At 43.1% G+C, this 25,753-nt stretch overlaps 2 protein-coding genes across 2 annotated transcripts in view; one reads left to right on the top strand and one right to left on the bottom strand.

Moving 5' to 3' along the window:
* The window catches only part of LOC133440368 (zinc finger protein 37-like), an 801,383-nt gene that overhangs the window by 522,502 nt on the left and 253,128 nt on the right, over nucleotides 1-25,753 (top strand). The gene's annotated exons all lie outside the window — the stretch shown is intronic.
* Nucleotides 618-16,663, bottom strand: LOC133440354 (zinc finger protein 436-like). The gene is made up of 2 exons (XM_061717599.1): nucleotides 16,160-16,663; nucleotides 618-1,445 (listed from the first exon to the last, which is right to left on the bottom strand). The coding sequence occupies exons 1-2, from the start codon at nucleotides 16,661-16,663 to the stop codon at nucleotides 900-902; spliced, it is 1,050 nt and encodes a 349-aa protein (XP_061573583.1). The 3' UTR covers nucleotides 618-899.

The following is a 25,753-nucleotide window of genomic DNA, read 5'->3' as shown; positions in this document are numbered from 1 at the left end:
TGAGGTAAAAAGACATTTACTTCTAAACGGATGTCTGATATAAAAAGGTTAAATCCAAAGTCTGCCCTCTTCCTGGAATCTGATCCCGATGATCCTCCCTCTTCTTCCTGCTCTCCAACCTGCAGATCTGCAGCTTCAACACGGATCTCAACATCAGCTTTAGAATAAATCATGTGTCAGACGAGTTGTAAATCTAGTACAACTTGATTGTGTACATGTGATTCAATAATATTGTTAATTTCATATTATGTAAATAATATGAAAAACGTACACAAATATGTTGTAACGTATAGTTACAATAACACAGCATGGATCATTTGAATTACATTGTTTTGACTTAGTTTGTTCCATGAATTATCACGATAATCTGATGTACGCGCAGCTCAGATTTTAAAATGTATAAAGCCTTTTACAGTTTTCAGCGAACTATGTATAACATCACAATATATAACCTCTGAACGGAGTACATGGAGAGAGTTTAACAACATGGAGCTGCAGATTAACTTTACAAAGAATGTGAGTGAAGAAGAAGGACGTGTGTGAGAGGCTTTGTAGATGAATTAAATAAACTGTGACGTATAGCAAATACTAACAAACCTTTATTTGCACCGTGGGGACGGTAAGTTACCAACAGCAAAAAATAAAACAATTTTAAGAAGGAAAAGAGATTCAAACAAACTTAATGCAGAACTTTAAAAAAAAGTACACAACCATATCGTTCCTTCTGCGTCAAGTTGACGGAGAAGCATAAATCTGTGTTGAACCTGCAAACCTTGTGGGGAGGGGATTAGGCTCATCAGCCACAGGAGGTGGTGGTTGGACTTCTGCGGGTTCTTCTTCTGTGGGTCAGACAGGAGTGGACAGCTGCCCCCGGAGGACGACAACATGAGCTTCATTTGTCACGAGTCACCAGACTTCTCCTCCTCTGGGTGATTTTTCATGTGACTCAGCAAATCAATTCTGCGGCTAAAACCTTTGTTGCACGTCTTGCACAAATATGGCTTCTCCCCCGTGTGCGTGGTTATGTGCCGTTTAAGAGTTGATGATTCAGTAAAGGTTTTTCCGCAGGTGTTGCACAGGTACGGCTTTTCACCGGTGTGGGTCCTCGAGTGAATCACCAGGGTGGAATGTTGCGTGTAACTCTTTCCACATGTTTTGCAGATGTAGGGCTTCTCGCCCGTGTGCGTGGTTATGTGGCTTTTAAGATTTGATGATGTAGTAAAGGTTTTGCTGCAGGTGTTGCACAGGTACGGCCTTTCGCCGGTGTGGATCCTCGAGTGAACCACCAGGTGGGCACGTAGCCTGTAACTTTTTCCACATGTTTTGCAGATGTAGGGCTTCTCGCCCGTGTGCGTGGTTATGTGGCGTTTAAGATGTGATGATCTAGTAAAGGTTTTGTTGCAGGTGTCGCACAGGTACGGCCTTTCGCCAGTGTGGCTCTTCATGTGATCCATTAAAAAACTATGTTTACTGAACTCTTTCCTGCAAGTTCTGCAAGAAAACGCCTTCTTCCCTGTGTGGGTCCTGGTCAGATTTGATTTGCTGTCTGACGGGACAGCAGCATCTTCGTGGTCACCGTGTCGTCTCATTGGCTCCGAACCTGCAATTTTACTGGAGTCTGAGCGTAAACTTTCAGTTCCTTCCTCATCTTTGTTTTGAGCTTCAGGAGAAGTGTGCAACAGCAGCTGGCCACAGTTTGGTCCTGGTTCACCATTTTCAACTTTCACATCAGCGACATTGACCAATGAGACATCCACCTCTACGTCCTCATGCTTCATCTCCTGACCGCTGGAGTCTTCCTCCAGTTCTGTAGTCTGTGGATGCCCTGGTTCCTCCTGGTCTGGGCTGCAGCTCCTCTCCAGGTTATCCAGGTGCTGGTCACTGAAAACCCCGTCCTCCTCCACCTTACAAACATTTTCTTGTGGGGGGTCTGGAATTACAAAAAGGGACAAAAATATAGCATTTTAACAAGTCAAAAGTGCTTCCCAGTGTTGATTGTTTGGTTGTATTTGTGAGGTTTAAAGTTTGTCCTGAACCTTCGGTCTTCCCCTTCATCTATGTAGTATATTTGAAAACAAGTGCATTACTCTGTGTGACCATTAGGCGGCACTGTGACTGTACTCTTGTGTTACTGCGTTGGTATCGAGACAGTTGAAGAATAAAGTTGTTGTTCTAGAAATGGCTTCTTCCGCATCATATATAACATGGTGTCAGAGTAAAAACCCTAACCCTGACCTCATTAAGTCTAAAAGGAAATCTAGCGGAAAATTGGAGAGTCTGGATCCAGAGATTTGAACTGTTTTTTGTCGCCGGTGGAATCGTCGAAAAGTCTGATGCAGTGAAAAGAGCCACATTCCTACATGTGGCCAGGGACGAAGCAATTAAAGGTATATAACAATTTTGACTTTGATGAAGACGTAGATGACTATGATACATTGAAAGAACTTTTCCGCCACATTGTGAGCCAAGGAAAAATGTATTTCAGGCACCTGTTCTTTATTCGAGTGCAAGGAAAATCAGAGACTGTTGATGCATATGTGACTGATTTAAAAAAAAAAGTGAAAGACTGCGAGTTTGAGCACCTCACCGACTCACTGATACGAGATAGAATCGTGTGTGGAATCACAGATGACAAAGTGAGAGGACGACTACTGAGAGAACCGGACCTCACGCTAAATAAAGCAATAGACATTTGCAGAGCCAGTGAGTTGAGTCAGAGTCAGCTAAAAAGTCTACATGAAGAGGTTAAAATTCCTGTCAATAAAGTCACTAAGCAAAAACAACGTGACAAACAGAAAGACTGTGGTACCACAGCACAGAATGTAAAGATGAGCACAAGATGCAGTTACAGGCATGAGCCAAGGAAGTGCCCTGCCTACGGAAAAGTGTGCAAAGCCTGCCCTGTGGTTTTCTTGCGTTAATTTAATATGCAGATAGGTGTGTGCCACAGCCGTGCGGTCATTGGTGAGAAGGTTCCATGCCCTGGACAGTGATTGGCTGAAACCGACAACCACCTGAGATATAAGGAGACAAGATGGCGGCCACCAGAGGGCTGCAAGCGGGCTGCAGACTCTCATCCTCCTCCTCTCCCAACCGGCCACACCTTTTGCTTAGAACTTTGCTATCTGTTTTGATATTAGTTACTTGTGAGTAGTAAGGGTGGGCTGCCAGTTTTGTTAACCTTGTTTTCTCCTGTTTATTTTAGTTAGGGAGGTAAGCCTTGTGTCATTTGTGTTCTTTTGTTTGACAGGTCAGTTACCTATTCCCAAGACAGGACCCTTTTGTTTGTTGTTTTGGCCTGTGTCCACCCTGAAGCCTAGTAGCTCAGTCTCAGTTTACTTTCAAGATAGTTATATGTTCATTTACTTTTGTGTAAATAAATCACTTCCTTTTGTATTGAAACCAAATCTTGTTTGTGGCTACTTGGGACTTGGGGAAGATGGGGCCTTATCATGTTGTCTCCTAGGCACCCTTAGACTGGGGCATAACATGAATTGGGGGTTCGTCCGTCTTCTTGTCTCTCTTAATTTGGTGAGTACCTCTGGTTGGTAGTTCTCTTTTGGTGTGTGGGGGCAAAATTATGGAGTTTTCACTGGATGATTTTGTGGCTAGTCCGCCTTTGTCTAAAACTGAGAAATGCAAAAAGGCAGACCTGTTGGTTTTGGCAAATGTTTATGGTGTGCGGGTGTCTTACAGTGCCAATAAGGCAGAGCTCAGACAGTTGCTGTGTGCAAAGTCGGAGCCCTGCAGAGCAACATGGCTCTCTCGGATGCTCTCGACAAATGCTTGCTGGCTCCTTCTTTGCATCAGGTATTTATTGAAAAACTGACAGGAACGACCATATTTGAGACAACCAATGGTAGACAGTGGATGGACAATGGGAGGAAACAAACAGATAAACAGGACATTTCAGTTGAAGAGCAACTAATCTATGTTATGCAGAGCCAACAGACATCTTTTCTGTTGGTGGTTTTGAACAAATGATCCAACTGACCATGAGACAGTTGTGGAACAGCCCAAAACCCTGAGTGGATTAGGGAGTGGCTGTTGTGACTGTTAACATGTGATAAGCAATTGTAAAAAAAACACAGTCTGCTCTCCAAGCTGACTTGATTCAGTTTCTAATGGTTGTCATAAGGACAAAACTAATTAAAAAAGGTTGATTAACCTCACAACGTATGTTTAGTTTGTGCGTGACAAGAGTGTTTTGTTTGATAAATGGTGCCACGCGTGTAATGTTAAAACCATGGCGGAAATGAGAGAGCTCATTCTGCTCGAGGAATTCCAAAAGTGTTTGCCGGAGCGAATTGTGGTTTATTTGAACAAACAAAAAGAAGCATCTGTAGCAAAAGCAGCCGTGCTCGCTGATGAGTTCATTTTGACTCACAAAAGTGTTTTTTCTATGCCAGTACCTCGTGTCTCACATGCAATGTCTGAGCGCAGAAACCGATCGCCAAAGCTGATGCGTAAAAGCTCCTCACCAGCTGCGGGTGAGAGCCGTGAGTGTTTTTATTGCCATGAGCCAGGCCACTTGATCGCTGTCTGCCCGGCTCTTAGTAAAAAAGGACAACACAAAAATGTTAAACCTACCGCAGGTGTGGGTTTTTATAAACACCGCGTCCCCACCTGTAAAGCACACTGAGTCTTCACCTGAAGCAGAGTTAAATGAGGAGGTTGACCCTCGTTTCAAACAGTTTGTTTCTCACGGATTTGTGTCAGTAACCGGTGAGGAAGCAGATAAAGTGCAGGTAACTATTCTCAGAGAAACAGCCGCCTATCATTCATTCATGCTGGCTAGTGTTTTGCCCCTCTCAAATGAAACTTCGTGTTCTTCTGAGTTGTTGGTGTGGGGAATTAAAATGAGTGAACTGAGCGCCCTACTTCACATGATCCATTTGCATTCACCGCTTGTGTCGTGACGTGTGAAAGTTGCCGTGCTCTCACGGTTTCCGATTAGTGGCATTTCATTTATTTTGGGTAACGATCTGGCCGGAGGAAATGTGTTTCCTCTGCCAGAGGTCGTTAATGATCCCATTTCGGTTGCACCTGCTTGCTGCCCCACCTCTGTCTCTTCTGCTGTGTCTGTGCCAAATGTGTTTCCTGTATGCGCAGTTACTCGTGCACAGGCTCGCAAATTGGGTGATGTGGTGGATTTGTCTATCTCGTTTATGGCTACATTAGATGAAGGTGAGCCCTCTTTTTCAGTGTCCCCCGCTACTGAGTGTGGAAAGGTACCAAAATGTGTCACTGAGCTTGATGTGTATCCTGCTGATGCAGACTGGAGTTTAAATGTGACCCGAGAAATGTTGAGTGCTCAGAGAAATTATCTGTCTCTAACTTTGTGTCTGTCCTCTGTTGTAGCCGCCGAGGACGACAGCCAGCCTTGTGGGTTTTTCTTGGACAACGGTGTCTTAATGAGACGGTGGAGTCCAGACTCCAGTGAGATGCAATGTGAATTCGTTTTCGAATTTTGACCACTTTTTTGCGGGCAGAGCATGAAAAAGAAAAAGCAATGTCCTCTTTGTTTTCTTTTTGATTATGACATAAAATGTGCAGCGTAAAGAATAAAATTAAAATGCAATTTGGATTATATATTATCTATTTTATTTTTGACTCAAATAATGCAGCCACATTCTTAAAATGAAAAAGCTAAACGGGCCATGATGCAGACGGAGGTGAGCTATTTGGTTGAACATGGTTTAGCTGTTCCCAGTACCAGTGCGTGGAGCTCCCCTTGCGTTCTGGTTCCGAAACCCGATAACACTCCTCGTTTTTATAACGATTATAAAAAGGTAAACTCAGTCACTAAACCAGACTCTTTTCCTCTCCCCAGAATGGAGGATTGCATAGATCGTGTAGGCTCCACCAAATATGTGACAAAACTGGATCTGTTAAAAGGTTATTGGCCGGTTCCTTTAACACCATGGGCCTCCGAAATATCAGCTTTTGTCACTCCCGATACCTTCCTCCAGTACACCGTTATGCCATTCGGGCTGCGTAATGCCCCCGCTACTTTCCAACGGTTAATGCATGTTGTGTTATCTGGTGTTGAAAATTGTGAGGCTTATTTAGATGATGTAGTCGCCTATTCCTCTACCTGGTCCGACCATCTCCACACACTGTCCCTCATCTTCAGCCGTCTTTGTGAGCCCTCTCTCACACTCAACCTTTCAAAATGTGAGTTTGGCAAAGCCACTATTACTTATTTAGGAAAACAGGTTGGTCAGCGGCAGGTGCGACCGTTGGCCGAAAAAGTGCAGGCGGGTATTGATTTTCCGGTCCCACAGTCCAAGAAAGCACTGCACTAATTTATAATTGTATTTAACAATACAGACAATTGATGTGTGTTTATTATAAGATTTTGGGCAGCACCGGCGGCTGAAGAGACGTTTGAGCTGGAGGAGGAAAGAAGCGTGGCTAACAGAGAGCTAACAATAGCTAGGATAGGCTCAGATAAACGGTCTGAAAGTTAAAAAAAAACACAAAGTAACGATGGATATTCAGAAGTGGTTCAAGCACAACGACGCCAGCAAGTTTACAGGACTGTCTCAGAAAATTAGAATATTGTGATAAAGTCCTTTATTTTCTGTAATGCAATTAAAAAAAACAAAAATGTCATACATTCTGGATTAATTACAAATCAACTGAAATATTGCAAGCCTTTTATTATTTTAATATTGCTGATCATGGCTTACAGTTTAAGATTAAGATTCCCAGAATATTCAAATTTTTTGAGATAGGATATTTGAGTTTTCTTAAGCTGTAAGCCATGATAAGCAATATTAAAATAATAAAAGGCTTGCAATATTTCAGTTGATTTTTAATGAATCCAGAATGCATGACACTTTTGCATTACAGAAAATAAAAGGACTTTATCACAATATTCTAATTTTCTGAGACAGTCCTGTATATTTATGGTTATATTTATTTTTGTTGCTATGTTTTATTTTCTGTTGCTAGATTGTCTGATGGGTGAGGTAGTCCAGAATAAATGTAGCATTTTCTTTGTTCTGCAGCAATATTGCTGCAATAAAGCATTTGAAATACACTTTAAATATTCTTGTTTTGCTAGTATCATTCCGCTTGAAATTATGGGAAAATGCATTATTTAGTGTTGAATAACGAGCCAGGCATGTGCACCCCCTCTGATCTGAGATGCAGCCCTAGGCATCATTTTCTAGAACCGGCCCTGTGTTCAGTCAACTCGGTCATATTTTGTAAATATTGGCTATAATAAGAAGTCTTATTGTTTCAAATATATTTGAGAATTTGGCCATCCAATTAAGATAAATGTTATGTTGTTGGTTGTTTAAAATCTGGGTGAAGGATATTTTATTTGCAATAAAAATATTAAAATCTTCAATAATAAGAGAAATAAAAATAATAATATAGAGTGAAATAAAATCTAGGATAAGAGATTAGTTAAAACAGTAAGAGCAATATAATATACGTAAAATAATTCATAAAAAGCAGATAAAAGAAATCAGGTTCTAAGTTTACATAAAAGATTTCAACATTTCCATGTTCAGGAATATTAACACTGAGTTCTTTGTTTCTTTGTTTTTTTCATAAAAACGCATGTTCCTCTCAGTTCATAATTACTGACTTTGTGTTGGAAGAGCCTCTGAATACAGTCTGGGAGCATTGTATTATTTATGTTAAACATTAGTAGCTACATATCTTGGAATAAAGGGCGTGGTGCTATAATGTATATTTTGGCAGCCAGGATGCGGTGCTCATCTGCCACCCCTAGAACACCCCCACTTTTAAAATCACTGCTCCACCCCTGCATAGCCAGACATCTAGAAGGGCTTGAGGGTGTAGTCAACGTAATAGATGACATCCTGGTCTGGGGAGAGAGCATTGAGCAGCATGATCGCTGCTTGAGACAACTGCTGGACCGCCTAAGAATCGTCAATCTGAAACTGACTAAAAGTAAGTGTAAGATAAGGATGACAGAAATCAGTTATATTGGACATGTGCTCAGTGAGAAAGGACTCAAGCCTGATCCTGAAAAGGTTAGAGCCATACAAAACATGCCTGCACCAGAGGACAAAGCTGCCCTCCAGAGGTTCACGGGGTTACTGCAGTACCTCTCTAAGTGCATCCCTAACCTTTCAGACCTGAGTGCTCCTCTAAGGAAGTTGGAAGGGAATGTGGACTGGCACTGGGGGTCAGAGCAACAACAGAGTTTTGACAAACTGAAAGCTCTCGTAGGCCAAGCACCAGTACTCAAGAACTATGATGTCAGAAAGCCAGTTATCTTATCTGTTGAATCAAGTTGTGAGTCTAGGAGCAGTGTTACTTCAAGATGGACATCCAGTAGCATATGGCTCCAGAGCATTAACTGATTGTCAAAAACGTTATGCACAAATTGAAAAGGAATTGCTTGCAATTAGTGATGGAGGAACTAGAACTAGTGAATTAATTCAAATACTTGGGAGTCACATTGGACTCCACCCTCTCTTTCCGGAATCACGTCAACAGGATCTCAAAAATAATCAAATTCAACCTTGCCAATTTCAAAACTATAAGACCATCTCTCACTACCGAGGCAGCCAGAGTGTTCATGCATGCAATGGTCATGTCACACATCGAATATGGATTCACCAACTGGTCTTTCACCACTAATGGTCCTTTTGCACTAGTCCTTACTCGGCCCGACTCGGCTCGTCACGCCTCTAACCGCCTCTACCCGTTTTGTCCCCGTTTGTTTTTCCACAGCCAGGGGAGAAGTGGGCAGGTTGGGGTGAAGCTGCTGTGACGTACTCGATTGTGCAACCGCTTTGTTCATGTCGGCGCTGATGAGAAATCAGCTGGAGCCGCGAGCGGCTGAGAGTAAAACAGCCCGTCTACATCCCTTTTTTAATTCTCTCGACAGCCACCAGGTTTATGAACATCTGCACCTCAGAGTTGGATCACCAAACAGGCGTTTTGCGCTTTATAATAAAATCGCCGCGAGCCGCGAGTCGCGCTGACTCCCGCTTCCTGATTCAAACGTCTGACGGCCCCGCCCCCCGACCAATCAGAGGCGTGGAGGGTGGTGACGTCAGAAATAGTCCCGGCTCAGCCCGGAAAAAACCTCGCCAGAATGGTTACAGAAATAGTATCGGCTTGGAGCGGCTCTACCCGTCTCAGCCCCTAGTGCAAAAGCGCAAGACGGGTAGAACCGAGCTGAGGCGGGACTAGTGGAAAAGGGCTTTAAAACGACACTCAACCAAGTAGAATCACTATACAAAAGAGCAATAAAAATACTTGACAAAAAAACGGTAACATACCACCATTGTCATATACTTAGAAAATATGGTGTGCTCAACTTCAACAACTTCACTGATTTTAAATATGCCTGTGCCATATACAAAATACTAAAGGGCCTAGCACCACCGCCTATGTCTGCCTACGTCACGCAAAACATGAATGCCCACCATGCCACCAGGGCAACTGCAAGAGGTGACTGCATGATACCACACAGACACACATCATGTGGACAGGCAGTACTCTCAAGTGTGGGTAGCCGCATATGGAACAGTCTTCCAACTACCATAAGAGAATGTGACACATATGCAACATTTAAAGTTAACCTGAAAAAATGGTTGCTACACAGACAAACTTGTGACCATGTTTGATGTAACCGCTGTTATCATGTAGTGCTGTCATACTGTTATTAAACCAATAGCATGACCCGGTTTTGCATTGCTGCAACCCCATTCCACATGCACCCCCCCCACCTTTTTTCTTTTTCTTCTCAAGTCCATAACTCCATACACCACACACTTTATACCTCTACTCTGCACTTTATAGCTGTGACACTTTACAGCACTTTACATAGACACTTGCACTTTACTTTAGTCTGCCGCTATAACTTATAACAATAACTTATAACTATAACTTATGAATGTAAAAATACTATGAAATGTGTTATGTGGTTGGTTGTATTATTGTGGTATTGGTTGTATTATTGTACTATTATATTTTTTTAACTGAACATTGTATTGCTCTTAAACTTGCTTGTTTTTATATCCTAGCCGAGGGGAAGCAAACATGTCAGCATGTCAGATCATTACTTGGATGTGGGGAAAAGCAGAGGACACGAGAAATGATCCAGGCTGAGTTGGATTTGGGAAAGCCATTTAGTGATGGAGACGGTCACGTGACGCACAGCGCAGGAGATAAGAGAGCGCAGAGAAAAGGGTCGATGTGGTGCGCATTCCCTCACTGTCTGATATGTTTGACCAGAACCTCCAAGAAAATAACGCAGATGCCAGGCAGACGACAATCGCAACCGCTCAACAGTTTTTTTTTTGTTTTTTTTTAATTATTATACAAGGCTTCAAATTTGCGCAGGAGAAACTGGAGAAAATGAAAGAGGGTGATGAAAAAAATACAATAAGTACAGTAAGACAAATTGTGACTGGCGGGTATTTCACTGCACATTTATTTGATTTATGCAATGGTGAAAAAATTGGCAAAATAAATGAAAAACTGTGAAGAGCCATTGATCGGTATTATTCGGTATTCGGCCAAGTGTATATTATTATTTTCGGTTTCGGCCACAAATTTTCATTTCGTTGCATCACTACTTGCAATTGTGTTTGGCTGTGAAAAATTCCATCAGTACCTATAGAAGACATGTCTATGTAGAAAGTGATCATAATCCGCTGGAGGTGATATTCAAAAAAAAAAAAAAAAATCACTCCTCAGCTCCTACAAAGAATGCTCATGAGACTACACATGAAGAGCTGGAAGTCAACTTTGTAAATTAAAACCTCCCAGTATCAGAGGAGAAGTTGCAGGAGTTCAAAGAAGCAACACAAGAGGATGCCGAGTTGATGCTGGTCGCAAATGAAATTCAGAGAGGCTGGCCAGATACACAGAGACAGCTTCCAGACAGAATCAAACAGTACTGGACATTTAGGGAAGAACTGTCTGTCATATGCAGATGGGCTCATACTCAAGAACTCAAGGTTAGTAGTACCACACACATGAGAAGTGAAATGCTCAGGAAAATCCACGAGTCACATATGGGCATGGTTAAATGTAAGGAGCGAGCCCATGATGTACTGTACTGGCCGAGCATGACCAAACAGATAGAAGAAGTCGTGGCTCAGTGTGCTGTACGTAACACACACAAGAACAATAATCCCAGAGAGCCACTTATACCACACCCAGTGCCTGAGAGAGCATTGGCAAAGATAGGTGTGGATTTGTTTCACTTCAAGGATGCAGAGTATTTATTGTGTGTGGATTATTTTTCAAGGTTTCCAGAAATCATCAAACTGAATGGAACCACAAGAAAACACATCATCATTGGGCTGAAGTCTACATTTGCAAGGCATGGTGTGCCAGATGAGTTGTTCTCCGACAATGGCAGACAGCTGGTGAGCCAAGAGATGGTGGACTTCAGTGCTGAGTGGGGTTTCAAACACACCTCTTCAAGTCCCACTTTCCCGCAGTCAAATGGCCAAGTTGAGAGAGCAGTTCAGACTAGGCTTGGGTGGTATTCAAATTCTGATCCCGTCAAACTTCCTCCACATTTTACCCCGGTATACGGTATTACCGTGACTAATTAAAAATTATGACGTAAGCCTCACGTGGCATTACCAAACTGTTGGCTTGAGCCTCCACCGTTCAGAAACTGAATACCAAACACTATTACTGAACAATAACGACATAACATGCTTAATATTAACAACATTTATTAACAACAAATGGAGCTTGTAAAAAATAAAGTGAAAATACAACAGTCGCGCACAAATCAATTAAGATCATGTCGGTGCTGACAGGATTTGGCAGGCGCACTTCACATTACCGTAAAGCCTGATTTATGGTTCCGCGTCAAATCGACGGCGTAGCCTATGGCGTACGGTGTGCGTTGCCGCGTACCCTACGGCGTAGGCTCCGCGTTGGTGTAACGTGGAACCGTACATCAGGCTTTACTCCTAGACCGTTTAAAAGTAGACCTGCGGCTGCAGCGTGTCGTTTTTGCAGGTTCCCAGAGACATCTTTTTTCGTGGGGGTTCGGGTTGTGTCTCTGTCTCTTCGATTCTGATGGCCACTGCTGCTGGTGTTTGCCCCTTTAAGCTCACGATCTCAGCGTGTAATTCAGCCTTGATTTCAGCTAGTGCGTTATCATCAGTCTCATATCCTCCGTGGTAACGAGGGTCGAGGAAAGTGCACTTTCGCATTAATTTGCGCACTGAATCAGATTCATACTTGGCCTCCAGCTTTTTTAGAATTTCAGTTTTTATTGACTTTGTTAGTTCGAGGTTGTTTTCTTTTTTGACACCAAGTCACTCGGTGTGCGACCTGCTGGCATAGTACCTTTGAGAAAGTTAACACACTTAACTTAACAAACACATCTAAAATGTCCAAAAAGACCGGACAAAAACGATCCAACGCTAACGGACACGACAAGGAGGCTAACACTAGCTTCTAGGGCTGAACGATTTTTGAAAATAATCTAATTGCGATTTTTTTCCTCAATATTGCGATTGCGATTTAATATGTGATTATTTTTTCAAGGTCCTGTTCTCATGTATTTTTCAACTACACAAGCAATAAATCAGTCTGCTTTATAATAAACAATGCCAGATTTATTTAAAGCACAGATAACAACAATAAAGAAAACAAATCTGTGCCTTTACCTCTTTAACATGCCTACATATGGGTCGTTCTCTCTGAACCCAATCGCACGACACCAAACCGGGTTAAACTTTAGCCAAAACGAGGCGTAGTTTAATAGAAAAACACAGAAAAACTCCCACAGGGAACAAAAAACCTTCCTCACAGCCAGTACTCGAGTTGTAAAAAAAAAAAAGAAATCAGGGGGGATGGTGGATTTTATCATATGGGGACAGATAATTTGTGCTGATTACAAATAATATAATATATTACAAATAATAGCAGTGACCAAAACACCTGCAGAAATACTGCAGGAATGACATAGCAGCAGTTAAATGCAGCCTTCTGTAAGCTTTAAATATCCACTGGGCTTACATCAAATACATCAAAACACAACAATAAAAAACTGTTTTCTGAACTTATCAATACGACTCTGTCCTTCACAGGATAAGTAAAATGGATCACTGCAAAAACTCACAATCTTAATTTGTCTTATTTCTAGTTAAAATGTCTCATTTATGAAAAAAAATCTCATTACACTTAAAACAACACTCATCACTGGAAAAAACAAAAAATTTCACCCGTTTCAAGTAGATTTTCCACTTGAAATAAGTAGAAAAATCTGCCAGTGGAACAAGATTTTTTTTGCTTGTAATAAGAAGATAAATCTTGACCCATTGGCATATTTTCCTACTTATTTCAAGTGAAAATGTACTTGAAACAGGTGAAAATTGTCAAATAAGACAAATAATACTGCTAAATGTTGAAATAGCAGTATGTCATTGAAATGACATAAGAGATGGAAAGGGGGGATGGCAGTTTTACAGGAAGGAGGATTTTCACCGTTTTTATTTCATCCCCCCTCAACTCGAGTACTGCTCACAGGGAACTGAGAACTTCATAACTTCATAAATAACTCAAAAATCACAGAGAGAAAAAAAAACCACCAGCAAACTAACAAACAAACCAATAGAGCTCACAGAGTTAACAAAACAAACCAGCAATGAACAACTCGCAGCCCCGCTGTTTTAACTTCTCCTCCTGATAAGGAGCTGCAGGTGTGGTTTAAGGCTGATTTATGGTTCCGCGTTACACCAACGCAGAGCCTATGCCGTAGGGTACGCGGTACGCGCATCTTACGGCCCGCGTCGCCGCTTAACCTACAGCGTAAACTCTGCGTCGATTTAAGGCGGAACCATAAATCAGGCTTCACAGCGCAACTCACTGTGCGCCCGGCTCGTGCTCGTCCCCGTGCGCAGCTCCTCGCCGACTCCGCGCTCATATATTGAATACATTTATAAAGCCCATATATTTATAAAGCCCTGCCTGGCCGAGCCCTAACACTGAGGCCATGGTAGATACAGTAGGTTACACGCGGACACCCGGCACTGTTGACTTTTTTTCGCTGCCGGCAACGTGACCAGATCACATGACTGGTCAAATCGCAGCCTTTGCGGTAAGAAAATCTTGTTTCATCACATCGCGATATTATCGCAAATGCCCATTCACCCTCTGGTCGGATCATGCTCCCCTCCAGTGGCTCCATCGCATGAAAGATACCAATGGGCGGATCACACGTTGGTATCTGGCTTTACAGCCCTTTAATTTCCGAGTGGTTCACAGGCCGGGGGCTCAGATGGCGGTCCCTGACTTCCTCTCCCGCTCTGAGGGAGGGGGGGGGGGGGGTTGGCTAGGCCGGACGGTCCCCGGCCTGAGTCGAGCGATGGGGGTATGTGGCAGGGTGCAGGATTGGGGCGTGGTCTGCAGGGGAGAGAGGGAGTGCGGGGGAGTGGCGCACAGGTGACGCGGCTGGAACAGCTGACGGTACACAGGTGTGTCTAATCACTCTCTGTGTATTTCAGTAGGTGTGCGGGCCCTGGAGACGGGATAGGACGGACGCAGAGCGGAGCAGAGGTGCAGCTCTGCGGACGGTGCAGAAGCACAGAACTCGGAGAGAGACAAAACTGAAAGGAAATAAAGAGATTTCTAACCAAATCCCGGTATCTGCTGTCTTGAGTGACCCCCGTAGCAACGAGCAGTGCTACACTCATGAATGAAGTCTTTATTATATTTGGGAGGGCGATAGACAACAGCGCATAACACAGGACTTGCAAACTCCAACACAAATAATTGGAGCTCAAAACTGGAGTAAGTATCTGTGTGGAGAAGCCGACATTTAAAACTGTCCTTAAACACAGCAGCAACCCCGCCCCCTCTAGCCGAAAGTCGAGGCGAGCTGAAGAAGGACCACCTAGGTGGGAGGAGCTCTGAGAAAGCGCTGTTGTTCAGGATAAAAGTCTTATTAGCCATGGACCGAGTGTTCACCAGAGCCATGCGAATTAAACACTGGTCAGATTGTCGGGAGGCACGACCGATCGGGCGGAGATTCTCCAACACACAGACCCGTCTGTGGATTCTCACGGGTCGGTGACAGGGTAGCGGATACCCGGCCTCGGGGACTGCCGGCAACAGCCATCGGTAGCAGTAATCCGTGGAGCCTTGCGTGCTGTAGCCGGGTTGACGATCATGGTTATGGGTGGATGTCGAGGCCAGGTAAGCTCTCAGCCTAGACACTACTCCACCTCTCCTTCCTCGTCTCCTGCGTCAGCCGTTGCGTAGCAACCCGATGGATGAACGCCATATGCACGGTGGAATAGACGCCAGCAACGGCGGCGGCGTCATTGGCTGTCCATTAAAGTCCTGGATCGGTAGCTTGACCACAGAATTGCGGATATTTAAAAGGGCCAGAGGATCATACACTAGTAGCGGTGACTCATTATGGACAAAAAACGCCCAAAACAGGACAATACAAAGAAAAAGTAAGAGGGGCACACGGCCAGCCACACACAACGGCGCTATCTTCCTCAAAGTTTCCTCCTTAAAGTTTATAAAATGGTGACAGATGGTAGGCTGTTCTGTTTCTGACGTGTTGATGGTTGCGTTTCTTCTTTTGTCGTCGTTTCTTCATGTTTTCAGAGGAACGTTGTAAAAACTGAACACGTAAATATATCAAACTTGGACTAACCTCAGAACGGAGTAGAAGGACAGAGTTTAACAACATGGAGCTGCAGATTAACTTTACAAAGAGAATGTGAGTGAAGAAGAAACAGACGGGGGAAAAGGACGTGTGAGAGCGGCTTTGTAGATGAACGAAATAAACTGTCACGTTTAAAGAAACTTCAGCAAATACTAACAGCTCTTTATTTGCATTGTAGAGATGGCAAGTTACCAACAGCAACAAATAATATGATTTTAAGAAGGAACAGGGATTCAAACGAACTCAATGCAGAACTTTCAAAAAAAGAACACAACCACATCGTTCCCTCTGCGTCAAGTTGACGGAGAAGCATAAATCCGTGTTGAACCTGCAACCCTTGTGGGGAGGGGATTAGGCTCATCAGCCACAGGAGGTGGTGGTTGGACTTCTGCAGGTTCTTCTTCTATGAGTCAGACAGGAGTGGACAGCTGCCCTCGGAGGACGACAACATGAGCTTCATTTGTCACGAGTACCAGACTTCTCCACCGGGTGATTTTTCATGTGACTCAGCAAATCAATTTTGCGGCTAAAACCTTTGTTGCACGTCTTGCACAAATATCTCTTCTCGCCCGTGTGTGTGGTTATGTGACTTTTAAGAGATGATGATTGAGTAAAGGTTTTTCCACAAGTGTTGCACAGGTACGGCTTTTCACCGGTGTGGGTCCTCGAGTGACCCACCAGGTGGGAACGTTGCCTGTAACTTTTTCCACATGTTTTGCAGATGTAGGGCTTCTCGCCCGTGTGCATGGTTTTGTGGGTTTTAAGATTTGATGATTGAATAAAGGTTTTTCCACAGGTGTTGCACATGTACGGCTTTTCACCGGTGTGGGTCCTCGAGTGATCCACCAGGTGGGAATGTAGCCTGTAACTTTTTCCACATGTTTTGCAGATGTAGGGCTTCTCGCCCGTGTGCATGGTTATGTGGCGTTTAAGATATGATGATCTAGTAAAGGTTTTGTTGCAGGTGTTGCACAGGTACGGCCTTTCGCCGGTGTGGATCTTCATGTGATCCATTAAAATATTACTTTCAATGAACTCGTTGCTGTCTGATGGGACAGCAGCATCTTCGTGGTCACCATGTCGTCTCATTGGCTCCGGATATGCAGTTTTACTGGAGTCTGAGTGTAAACTTTCAGTCCCTTCCTTATCTTTGTTTTGAGCTTCAGGAGAAGTGTGCAACAGCAGCTGGCCACAGTTTGGTCCTGGTTCACGATTTTCAACTTTCACATCTGCGACATTGACCAATGAGACATCCACCTCTACGTCCTCGTGCTTCATCTCCTGACCACTGGAGTCTTCCTCCAGTTCTGTAGTCTGTGGATGCCCTGGTTCCTCCTGGTCCGGGCTGCAGCTCCTCTCCAGGTTATCGAGGTGCTGGTCACTGAAAACCCCGTCCTCCTCAACCTTACAAACATTTTCTTGTGGGAGTTCTGGAATTACAAAAAGGGACAAAAGATAGGATTTTAACAAGTCAAAGGTGCTTCCCAGTGTTGATTGGTTGGTTGTATTTGTGAGGTTTAAAGTTTGTCCTTAACTTTCGGTCTTCCTCTTCATCTATGTAGTATATTTGAAAAAAAGTGCATTACTCTGTGTGACCATTAGGCGGCACTGTGACTCTACTCTTGTGTTACTGCGTTGGCATCGAGACAGTTGAAGAATAAAGTTGTTGTTCTAGAAATGGGTTCTTCCATGTCATATATAACATGGTGTCAGAGTAAAAACTTGAAGTAAAACAAAAATAGGAAGACAAAATGGAGCAGATGAAACCTCCGACCTCATTAAATCTAGAAGGAAATCTAGCGGAAAGTTGGAGAGTCTGGATCCAGAGATTTAAACTGTTTCTTGTCGCCAGCGGAATCGACGAAAATTATGGTGCAGTGAAAAGAGCCACGTTCCTACATGTGGCCAGGGACGAAGAAATTAAGGTATATAACACTTTTGACTTTGATGAAAACGTAGATGACTATGATACATTGAAAGAACTTTTCCGCCAACATTGTGAGCCAAGGAAAAATGTGACGTATTTGAGGCACCTGTTCTTTATTCGATTGCAAGGAATATCAGAGACTGTTGATGCATATGTGACTGATTTAAAAAAAGAAAGTGAAAGACTGTGAGTTTGAGCACCTCACCGACTCACTGATACGAGATAGAATCGTGTGTGGAATCACAGATGACCAAGTGAGAGGACGACTACTGAGAGAACCGGACCTCACGCTAAATAAAGCAATTGACATTTGCAGATCCAGTGAGTTGAGTCGGAGTCAGATAAAAAGTCTACATGAAGAGATTGAAATTCCTGTAAAAAAAGTCACCAAGCAAAAACAGGAAAGTATCTGTCGCGCTAAAAGATAAAATTAAAACAGAGCTGAATAGAATGGAAAACTTGGGGGTGATAACCAAACAGACAGAGCCTACAGAATGGGTCAATAGTATGGTGACTGTAACAAAACCGAACAAAGTTCGGATCTGTATCGACCCACAGCACCCACATCATCATTGGGCTGAAGTCTATATTTGCAAGGCATGGTGTGCCAGATGAGTTGTTCTCCGACAATGGCAGACAGCTGGTGAGCCAAGAGACGGTGGACTTCAGTGCTGAGTGGGGTTTCAAACACACCTCTTCAAGTCCCACTTTCCCACAGTCAAATGGCCAAGTTGAGAGAGCAGTTCAGACAATAAAAAACATGCTGACAAAAGCACAGGACAGTGCTGGTGACCCGTACCTAGCACTGCTTGAATACCGGAACACACCACTGAGTGGGGTTGGACTCTCACCTGCTCAGATGCTCATGGGAAGAAGGCTCAAATCAAAATTACCTGTGACAAAGACATTATTGCAGCCAGCTTTCTATAAAGATGCCCGGAGCCACCTTGTGCATAGACAACAAAGACAGAAACAATACTTTGATCGAGGAACCAGGACACTGTCTGACCTCCAAGTAGGCATGGGACGATATGAAAATTTCATATCACGATATTAGTGGACAAAAATATCACGATTACGATATTATCACGATATTAGCGTGTCGCTTATAAAATTCTTAAAATGCAAGGAAAAACACTAAAAAACACCACTGGTTCCTTCAGAACATTTATTCTCAAAACAGTGAAACTTGAGGTAGAGAACAAATACAAATACAAATAAAATACAATACAAATAAAACAAAAGTAAAATAAAGGCACTGCTCTGTAGTATACAAAACAAAAAGCTGAATGGCCAACACAAAGATTGAATGAAAATAAAGTGCCACAGTAGTCAAATGCACACGGATTGCACATGGATACTCTCTGAAAAATTAAATAAATAATAATAATAATATTAATAAAATACATGAAAAAAAAATAACCCTGGCTTCTACCTTTGGTAGCCTTGTGTGACCTTTGGCCTAGAGAGTGAGATGTGAAACCATAGCTCTTTCACAGATTGAAGTGCAAAAATGTCAGCATGTTCATGTGCATGTTCAATGTGACGTATTTGAGGCACCTGTTCTTTATTCGATTGCAAGGAATATCAGAGACTGTTGATGCATATGTGACTGATTTAAAAAAAGAAAGTGAAAGACTGTGAGTTTGAGCACCTCACCGACTCACTGATACGAGATAGAATCGTGTGTGGAATCACAGATGACCAAGTGAGAGGACGACTACTGAGAGAACCGGACCTCACGCTAAATAAAGCAATTGACATTTGCAGATCCAGTGAGTTGAGTCGGAGTCAGATAAAAAGTCTACATGAAGAGATTGAAATTCCTGTAAAAAAAGTCACCAAGCAAAAACAGGAAAGTATCTGTCGCGCTAAAAGATAAAATTAAAACAGAGCTGAATAGAATGGAAAACTTGGGGGTGATAACCAAACAGACAGAGCCTACAGAATGGGTCAATAGTATGGTGACTGTAACAAAACCGAACAAAGTTCGGATCTGTATCGACCCACAGCACCCACATCATCATTGGGCTGAAGTCTATATTTGCAAGGCATGGTGTGCCAGATGAGTTGTTCTCCGACAATGGCAGACAGCTGGTGAGCCAAGAGACGGTGGACTTCAGTGCTGAGTGGGGTTTCAAACACACCTCTTCAAGTCCCACTTTCCCACAGTCAAATGGCCAAGTTGAGAGAGCAGTTCAGACAATAAAAAACATGCTGACAAAAGCACAGGACAGTGCTGGTGACCCGTACCTAGCACTGCTTGAATACCGGAACACACCACTGAGTGGGGTTGGACTCTCACCTGCTCAGATGCTCATGGGAAGAAGGCTCAAATCAAAATTACCTGTGACAAAGACATTATTGCAGCCAGCTTTCTATAAAGATGCCCGGAGCCACCTTGTGCATAGACAACAAAGACAGAAACAATACTTTGATCGAGGAACCAGGACACTGTCTGACCTCCAAGTAGGCATGGGACGATATGAAAATTTCATATCACGATATTAGTGGACAAAAATATCACGATTACGATATTATCACGATATTAGCGTGTCGCTTATAAAATTCTTAAAATGCAAGGAAAAACACTAAAAAACACCACTGGTTCCTTCAGAACATTTATTCTCAAAACAGTGAAACTTGAGGTAGAGAACAAATACAAATACAAATAAAATACAATACAAATAAAACAAAAGTAAAATAAAGGCACTGCTCTGTAGTATACAAAACAAAAAGCTGAATGGCCAACACAAAGATTGAATGAAAATAAAGTGCCACAGTAGTCAAATGCACACGGATTGCACATGGATACTCTCTGAAAAATTAAATAAATAATAATAATAATATTAATAAAATACATGAAAAAAAAATAACCCTGGCTTCTACCTTTGGTAGCCTTGTGTGACCTTTGGCCTAGAGAGTGAGATGTGAAACCATAGCTCTTTCACAGATTGAAGTGCAAAAATGTCAGCATGTTCACTTTTTCTGGCTTAAGTTTTGTTCTTTGAGGCGTAACAATGTGTCCACTGGCACTGAAGACACGTTCCGAAGGAACACTAGTGGCAGGTATGCAGAAAAGCCGGCGTGTGACCTTAGAGAGATGAGGCATTTCCTCTGCATGTCGCTTCCACCACAGCAACGGATCATCCTCCTCCTTGATGGTTGGAAGACACATGTAGGTCTTCACCTCTGCCCTCACCTGATGACACACACAAACACAACACACACAAAACATTAATCAAATTGTGTTTATGATTCAAATATTTTTTATAAATATAAGAGCTGAACAAATAAGTTATTATTTCCTCCTGGGATCATTTCATCTCACCTTCTCTTCTGGAGTGCTAATGGCCCCTTCTTCTTCAGCTCGCTGCCGCTTGGTTGCCATGATCTTCTTCAGCAAGCCAGTTAGGCTAGGTTTCTTGTGGGACTCTTCTTTAGATGTGGGGGCGGCAGTGCTGGTGCTGGCAGTGGGCTGAGTCTGACTGGGCTCCTCCAGGGGTTCTTGTCTGACTCTAACTGGTGTGGGCTCTACCAGTTTTAGGGCCTCCTCTACACAGACGGAGATTGTGTTCTCAAGGTCTTCAGTGAACTGTCCTTTGAACCGAGGGTCTAGGAAACATGCAAGGTCAATCATTCTCTCTGCGTCCTCTGAATATCTTGAGTCAAGGTCTGCCCTCATCATCCTCTTCATCTCTCCGACCAGTGCTCCATCTTTTTCACACACCTTCAGGATCTCATTTTCGATGTGGTCCAAGCATGGCTTGATAGAGGAGAGTGTGACCCTCGTCTCTGAGGCAAGTCCATCTGTGAACTGGTGAAGTGGGCGAAGAATGTCACATGCCTTCTCCATCACAGTGATATCAGAATCTTTTGGCATCAGGTGCCATGCACCTCTTTCCCCTGCCAGAGCGGCACTGACTGCTTGCTGTTGGCCAAGGAACCGGTCCAACATTTTGTAGGTCGATCCCCACCGAGTAACCACATCATGGACCATGGATCAATGCCTTTTTATCCAGCTTCAGGAGCTTTTGCTTAGCCTTAAGAGATCGCTTCCTCTTCCAGCTCCTTGAGAAGCCCTGGACAGTGTGACGGCAGGCTCGGACACCCTCCTCTACACGTTTCATCTTCAAAACCTTTGAGATGGCCAGGTTTAAATTGTGACCAAAGCATCCAAGCCACATGTTACTGAAATTGTGCAAGGCCTTTTGCATGTTTGAAGCATTATCTGTTGTGATGCACACCAGTTGCTCTTTCTTGATGTTCCACTCTTCAAGAATGTTCTCGATCATCTCTCTGATGTTCTCAGCAGTGTGGTCTTCTGGAAAGATGACAGTTTCAAGGCACCTGGACACTAGTTCCCATTCTGGGGTCAGAAAGTGTATGGTGAAGCTCAAATATGGTTCACCTCCACCTCCACTACTTGTCCAGATGTCAGTGGTAGCAGCAAAGGAAGAACCCTGCATCAACTTTGTAACAGTCTCCTCTTTAACCTTGTTGTACATGTCTGGTATCAATGTTTTGGAGAAGTACTGTCATCCTGGCACTTTGTACAGTGGAAGTGCTTTTTTCATGAGCCTCAAAAAGCCAGGCCTTTCAACCGTGCGGAATGGCATCATGTCCTTTGCAATGAAATATCCTATTTCGTTGGTTATCTCTATGGCAATCTTTGATGTTGGTGCATATTGAGCTTTTCTTTCAAACATTTGTGGAACGCTTGGTTGCACTTGCACAGCAGCAGTAGACTCCGGAGGTGCCGGAGGTGAAGCAGCCTACAAATAAAAACATAATGTCATAAGCATGAACTCAACTGACCCAATAACTAGTATTTTAAGTATATTGTAGTATTATTTCATCTTTAAGAATATTTATAATATCATTAATTAATTATGCAGGTCTTTATTTCTGTTCACTTTACATGTAATATTGATTCAACATTACACTGGCTTTAATAAAGCAATAAGCATTCAACATTGTTGAATGCTTATTGCTTTATTAAAGCCAGTGTTTCTCAAACTTATACATTTCAAGGTTTCTCTGACAGCATACAAATGGGAATAAATGGACCATTTTGTTCCATTTGTATGCTCTGAGTTACAGACTTGTATGGGTCAATTTAGACCCTCCCAGAGAACCCACAGAGCCCCTAGAATACAGTCTGACAGCATACAAATGGAACCAAACGGACATGTTCAGGTCCATTTGGTTACATTTGTATGCTGCTCTCAGAGTTACAGACAGAGAAACAGTGCAAACAGCGTTTACATGTCATCGTTAGAAATGTTATATTTATATTACACTATTATTTATTTACTCGTTCAGTTTGCGTTGCCGTGAGACTGTGAGTCACCGCGGCAGGACGTACAGCGTTGTCTTGTTCACACTCAAGGCTGATTTATGGTTCCGCGTTACACCAACGCAGAGCCTACGCCGTACGGTGCGCGTCGCCGCGTACCCTACGCCATAGGCTACGGCGTAAGCTCTGCGTCGTTTTAACGCGGAACCATAAATCAGGCTTCACTCGTCTCGTTTACATCTGTGTGTAATCATTTTTAAAACAAACGTCAACAATGACCATGAATTAATGTTATTTTTACCTGGAGTTCTGTGAACACGCCCGGGTGTTTCTCCCGAAGATGCATCCGTAAGTTTGACGTATTTGCGTGAGGCGCCGGGACTTTTTTCCAGCAGCGTCTGCAGACAGGAGTCTCGTCTTTTTGTTCATGTTGCCGTGTAAACCCAAAGTACTCCCATATGTTGGACTTGACCCTTTTGCTGGGAGGATAGAGAATCCGTTCGGCGGCGTCGCCGTCTGGAAGTTGTCCCGTATCTTGGAGTTCTGATTCAGAGTCAGACTGCATGTTTGATGCCATCTCGGCGCTAGTGCTAATGCTAATGCTCTGCCTGCTCATCAACAATAACACACGTGGGGGGATTCTTCACTTCCGCCCGGCGCTCCGCCTCTACAGCTGGATCCGTATCCGATATGATATGATATGATATGATATGATATATGAATATATCCGGGCGAGTGAATTGACACTTTCTTCCAAAAAAAAAAAAAAAAAATTTAAAATAAAAAAAAAAAAAAAAATAAATAAAAAAAATTTGGCGATAATTACAGTATCAAATCAAATCAAATCAAACTTTATTTTTAAAGCACCTTTCATACAAAAAAAAATGTAACACAAAGTGCTTTTCATAAAACATAAACATAAAATGTATTAGTGCCCCCCCCCCCCCCTCCCCCTCCCCCTCCCCGCACACACACAGATAGACACACGCAGACACATGGTGCAGACATGGCTAGGCACAGAGGATCCAGGTGAGGAAACGGTAACAGGGAGCCGTCCACGCCAGGAGGTCTCATAGCCCGCAGCTAGAAGGGGGGGGGGGGGGGCCCACAGAGACCATCCCGGCCCGGACGGATAGAGAAGTCCACACCACAGCGGTAAAGCCGTGGTGCAGAACTCCACCACCATCCAGGCCAGAACCATCCCCAGGACGACCCCCTGCAGGCCAGAGTCACTCCCAGCATGGAGGCTCCCCATGAGGAAACACTAGAGATAAAAGCTACAAGAAAACAGGATAAAATACACTAATAGAGTTTAAAAAGTATAACATAACGTAAAATCCTAAAAGTATGTCTAAAAAGCAAGACATTAAAAACTAAAGGACTAAGACAGTAAAATGTATAAAATAGACCATAAATAACGACTAAAATATTTAGATAAAACATTAAGATAAAACAATGAGAATAAATTATGATAATAAAAAAGGATAAACTAACTATAAAACAGAGTAGTAAGATCCAATAAAAATAAGGGTGAGCATAAAAAATGTAAAAGAGTTAAATGAGTCAGTTAAAAGCCTGATTAAAGAGATGAGTCTTGAGCCTCTTTTTAAAAACATCAACAGTCTCTGCGGCCCTGAGGTTCTCCGGGAGGCTGTTCCACAATCGGGGACCATAAAAACTGAATGCCGCCTCCCCGTGTGTCCTAGTTCTAACTTTTGGTATGGTTAAAAGGCCAGCACCGGAGGACCTCAGGGTCCGTGAGGGTTGATAGGGTAAAAGTAGTGCAGACAAATAAGAAGGCCCAAGACCATTAAGACACTTAAAAACTAGTAAAAGAACCTTAAAATCAACCCTGAAGCGCACAGGGAGCCAATGCAGCGATTTTAAAACAGGTGTAATGTGCTCCCGCCCTCTGGTCCTCGTCAGCACGCGAGCGGCTGAATTCTGTAATAATTGTAGATTGTACATGTTCTTTTTGGGAAGACCAGAGAGCAGGGCGTTACAATAATCTAAACGACATGAGATAAAAGCATGCATTAGCACCTCCGTGCTGGCCTGAGAGAGAAACGGGCGGACTCTGGCTATGTTCTTAAGATGGTAAAAACCGATCTTTGTTATGTTTTTAATATGTGGAATAAAAGTGAGCTCAGAGTCAAAAATCACGCCCAGATTTTTAACTGATTTTGAGGGTTTAAAATCCTGTAACTTTGGTAAAAGTTTCTCTCTCTGGCCTTCAGGACCGATGAGTAAAATCTCTGTTTTGCCCTGGTTGAGCTGTAGGAAGTTTGCTGCCATCCATGACTTGATGTCTAAAATACAGTTAAAAAGGGCATCAATTGGCCCTGTGTCATCAGGAGACACGGCGATGTACAGTTGCGTATCGTCAGCATAGCTGTGGAAGCTGATGCCGTGTCTCCTGATGACGTCCCCAAGGGGCAGCATGTACAGATTAAAAAGAGTTGGACCTAAAATTGACCCTTGGGGAACCCCACACCTTATCTTATAGATTCCTGAGGAACATGTATCCATACTTACGAAGAAACTACGATCAGTGAGGTAGGACGTGAACCATTTAAGAACAGTACCAGAGAGGCCGACCAGGTGCTTCAGTCTGTTTAATAAAATGTGATGGTCTACTGTATCGAAGGCGGCGGTTAGATCCAGCAGAACCAAGACTGTGAGTTTTTGGTTATCTAAATTGCACCTGATGTCATTTAAAATCTTTAAAAGTGCTGTCTCTGTACTGTGGTTCATCCTAAAACCGGACTGATGAGCCTCTAAAATGTGTGTTGAGTTTAAAAATTCATTCACTTGATTAAAAACAAGTTTTTCTAAAATTTTACTTAAAAACGGTAAGTTGGATACAGGC

This window comes from Cololabis saira, chromosome 3 (genome assembly GCF_033807715.1).
Source record: "Cololabis saira isolate AMF1-May2022 chromosome 3, fColSai1.1, whole genome shotgun sequence".
Classification (NCBI taxonomy): Eukaryota; Metazoa; Chordata; class Actinopteri; order Beloniformes; family Belonidae; genus Cololabis; species Cololabis saira.
The sequence above is the reverse complement of the archived record's forward strand: the minus strand, read 5'-3'. Positions and strand labels throughout refer to the sequence as shown.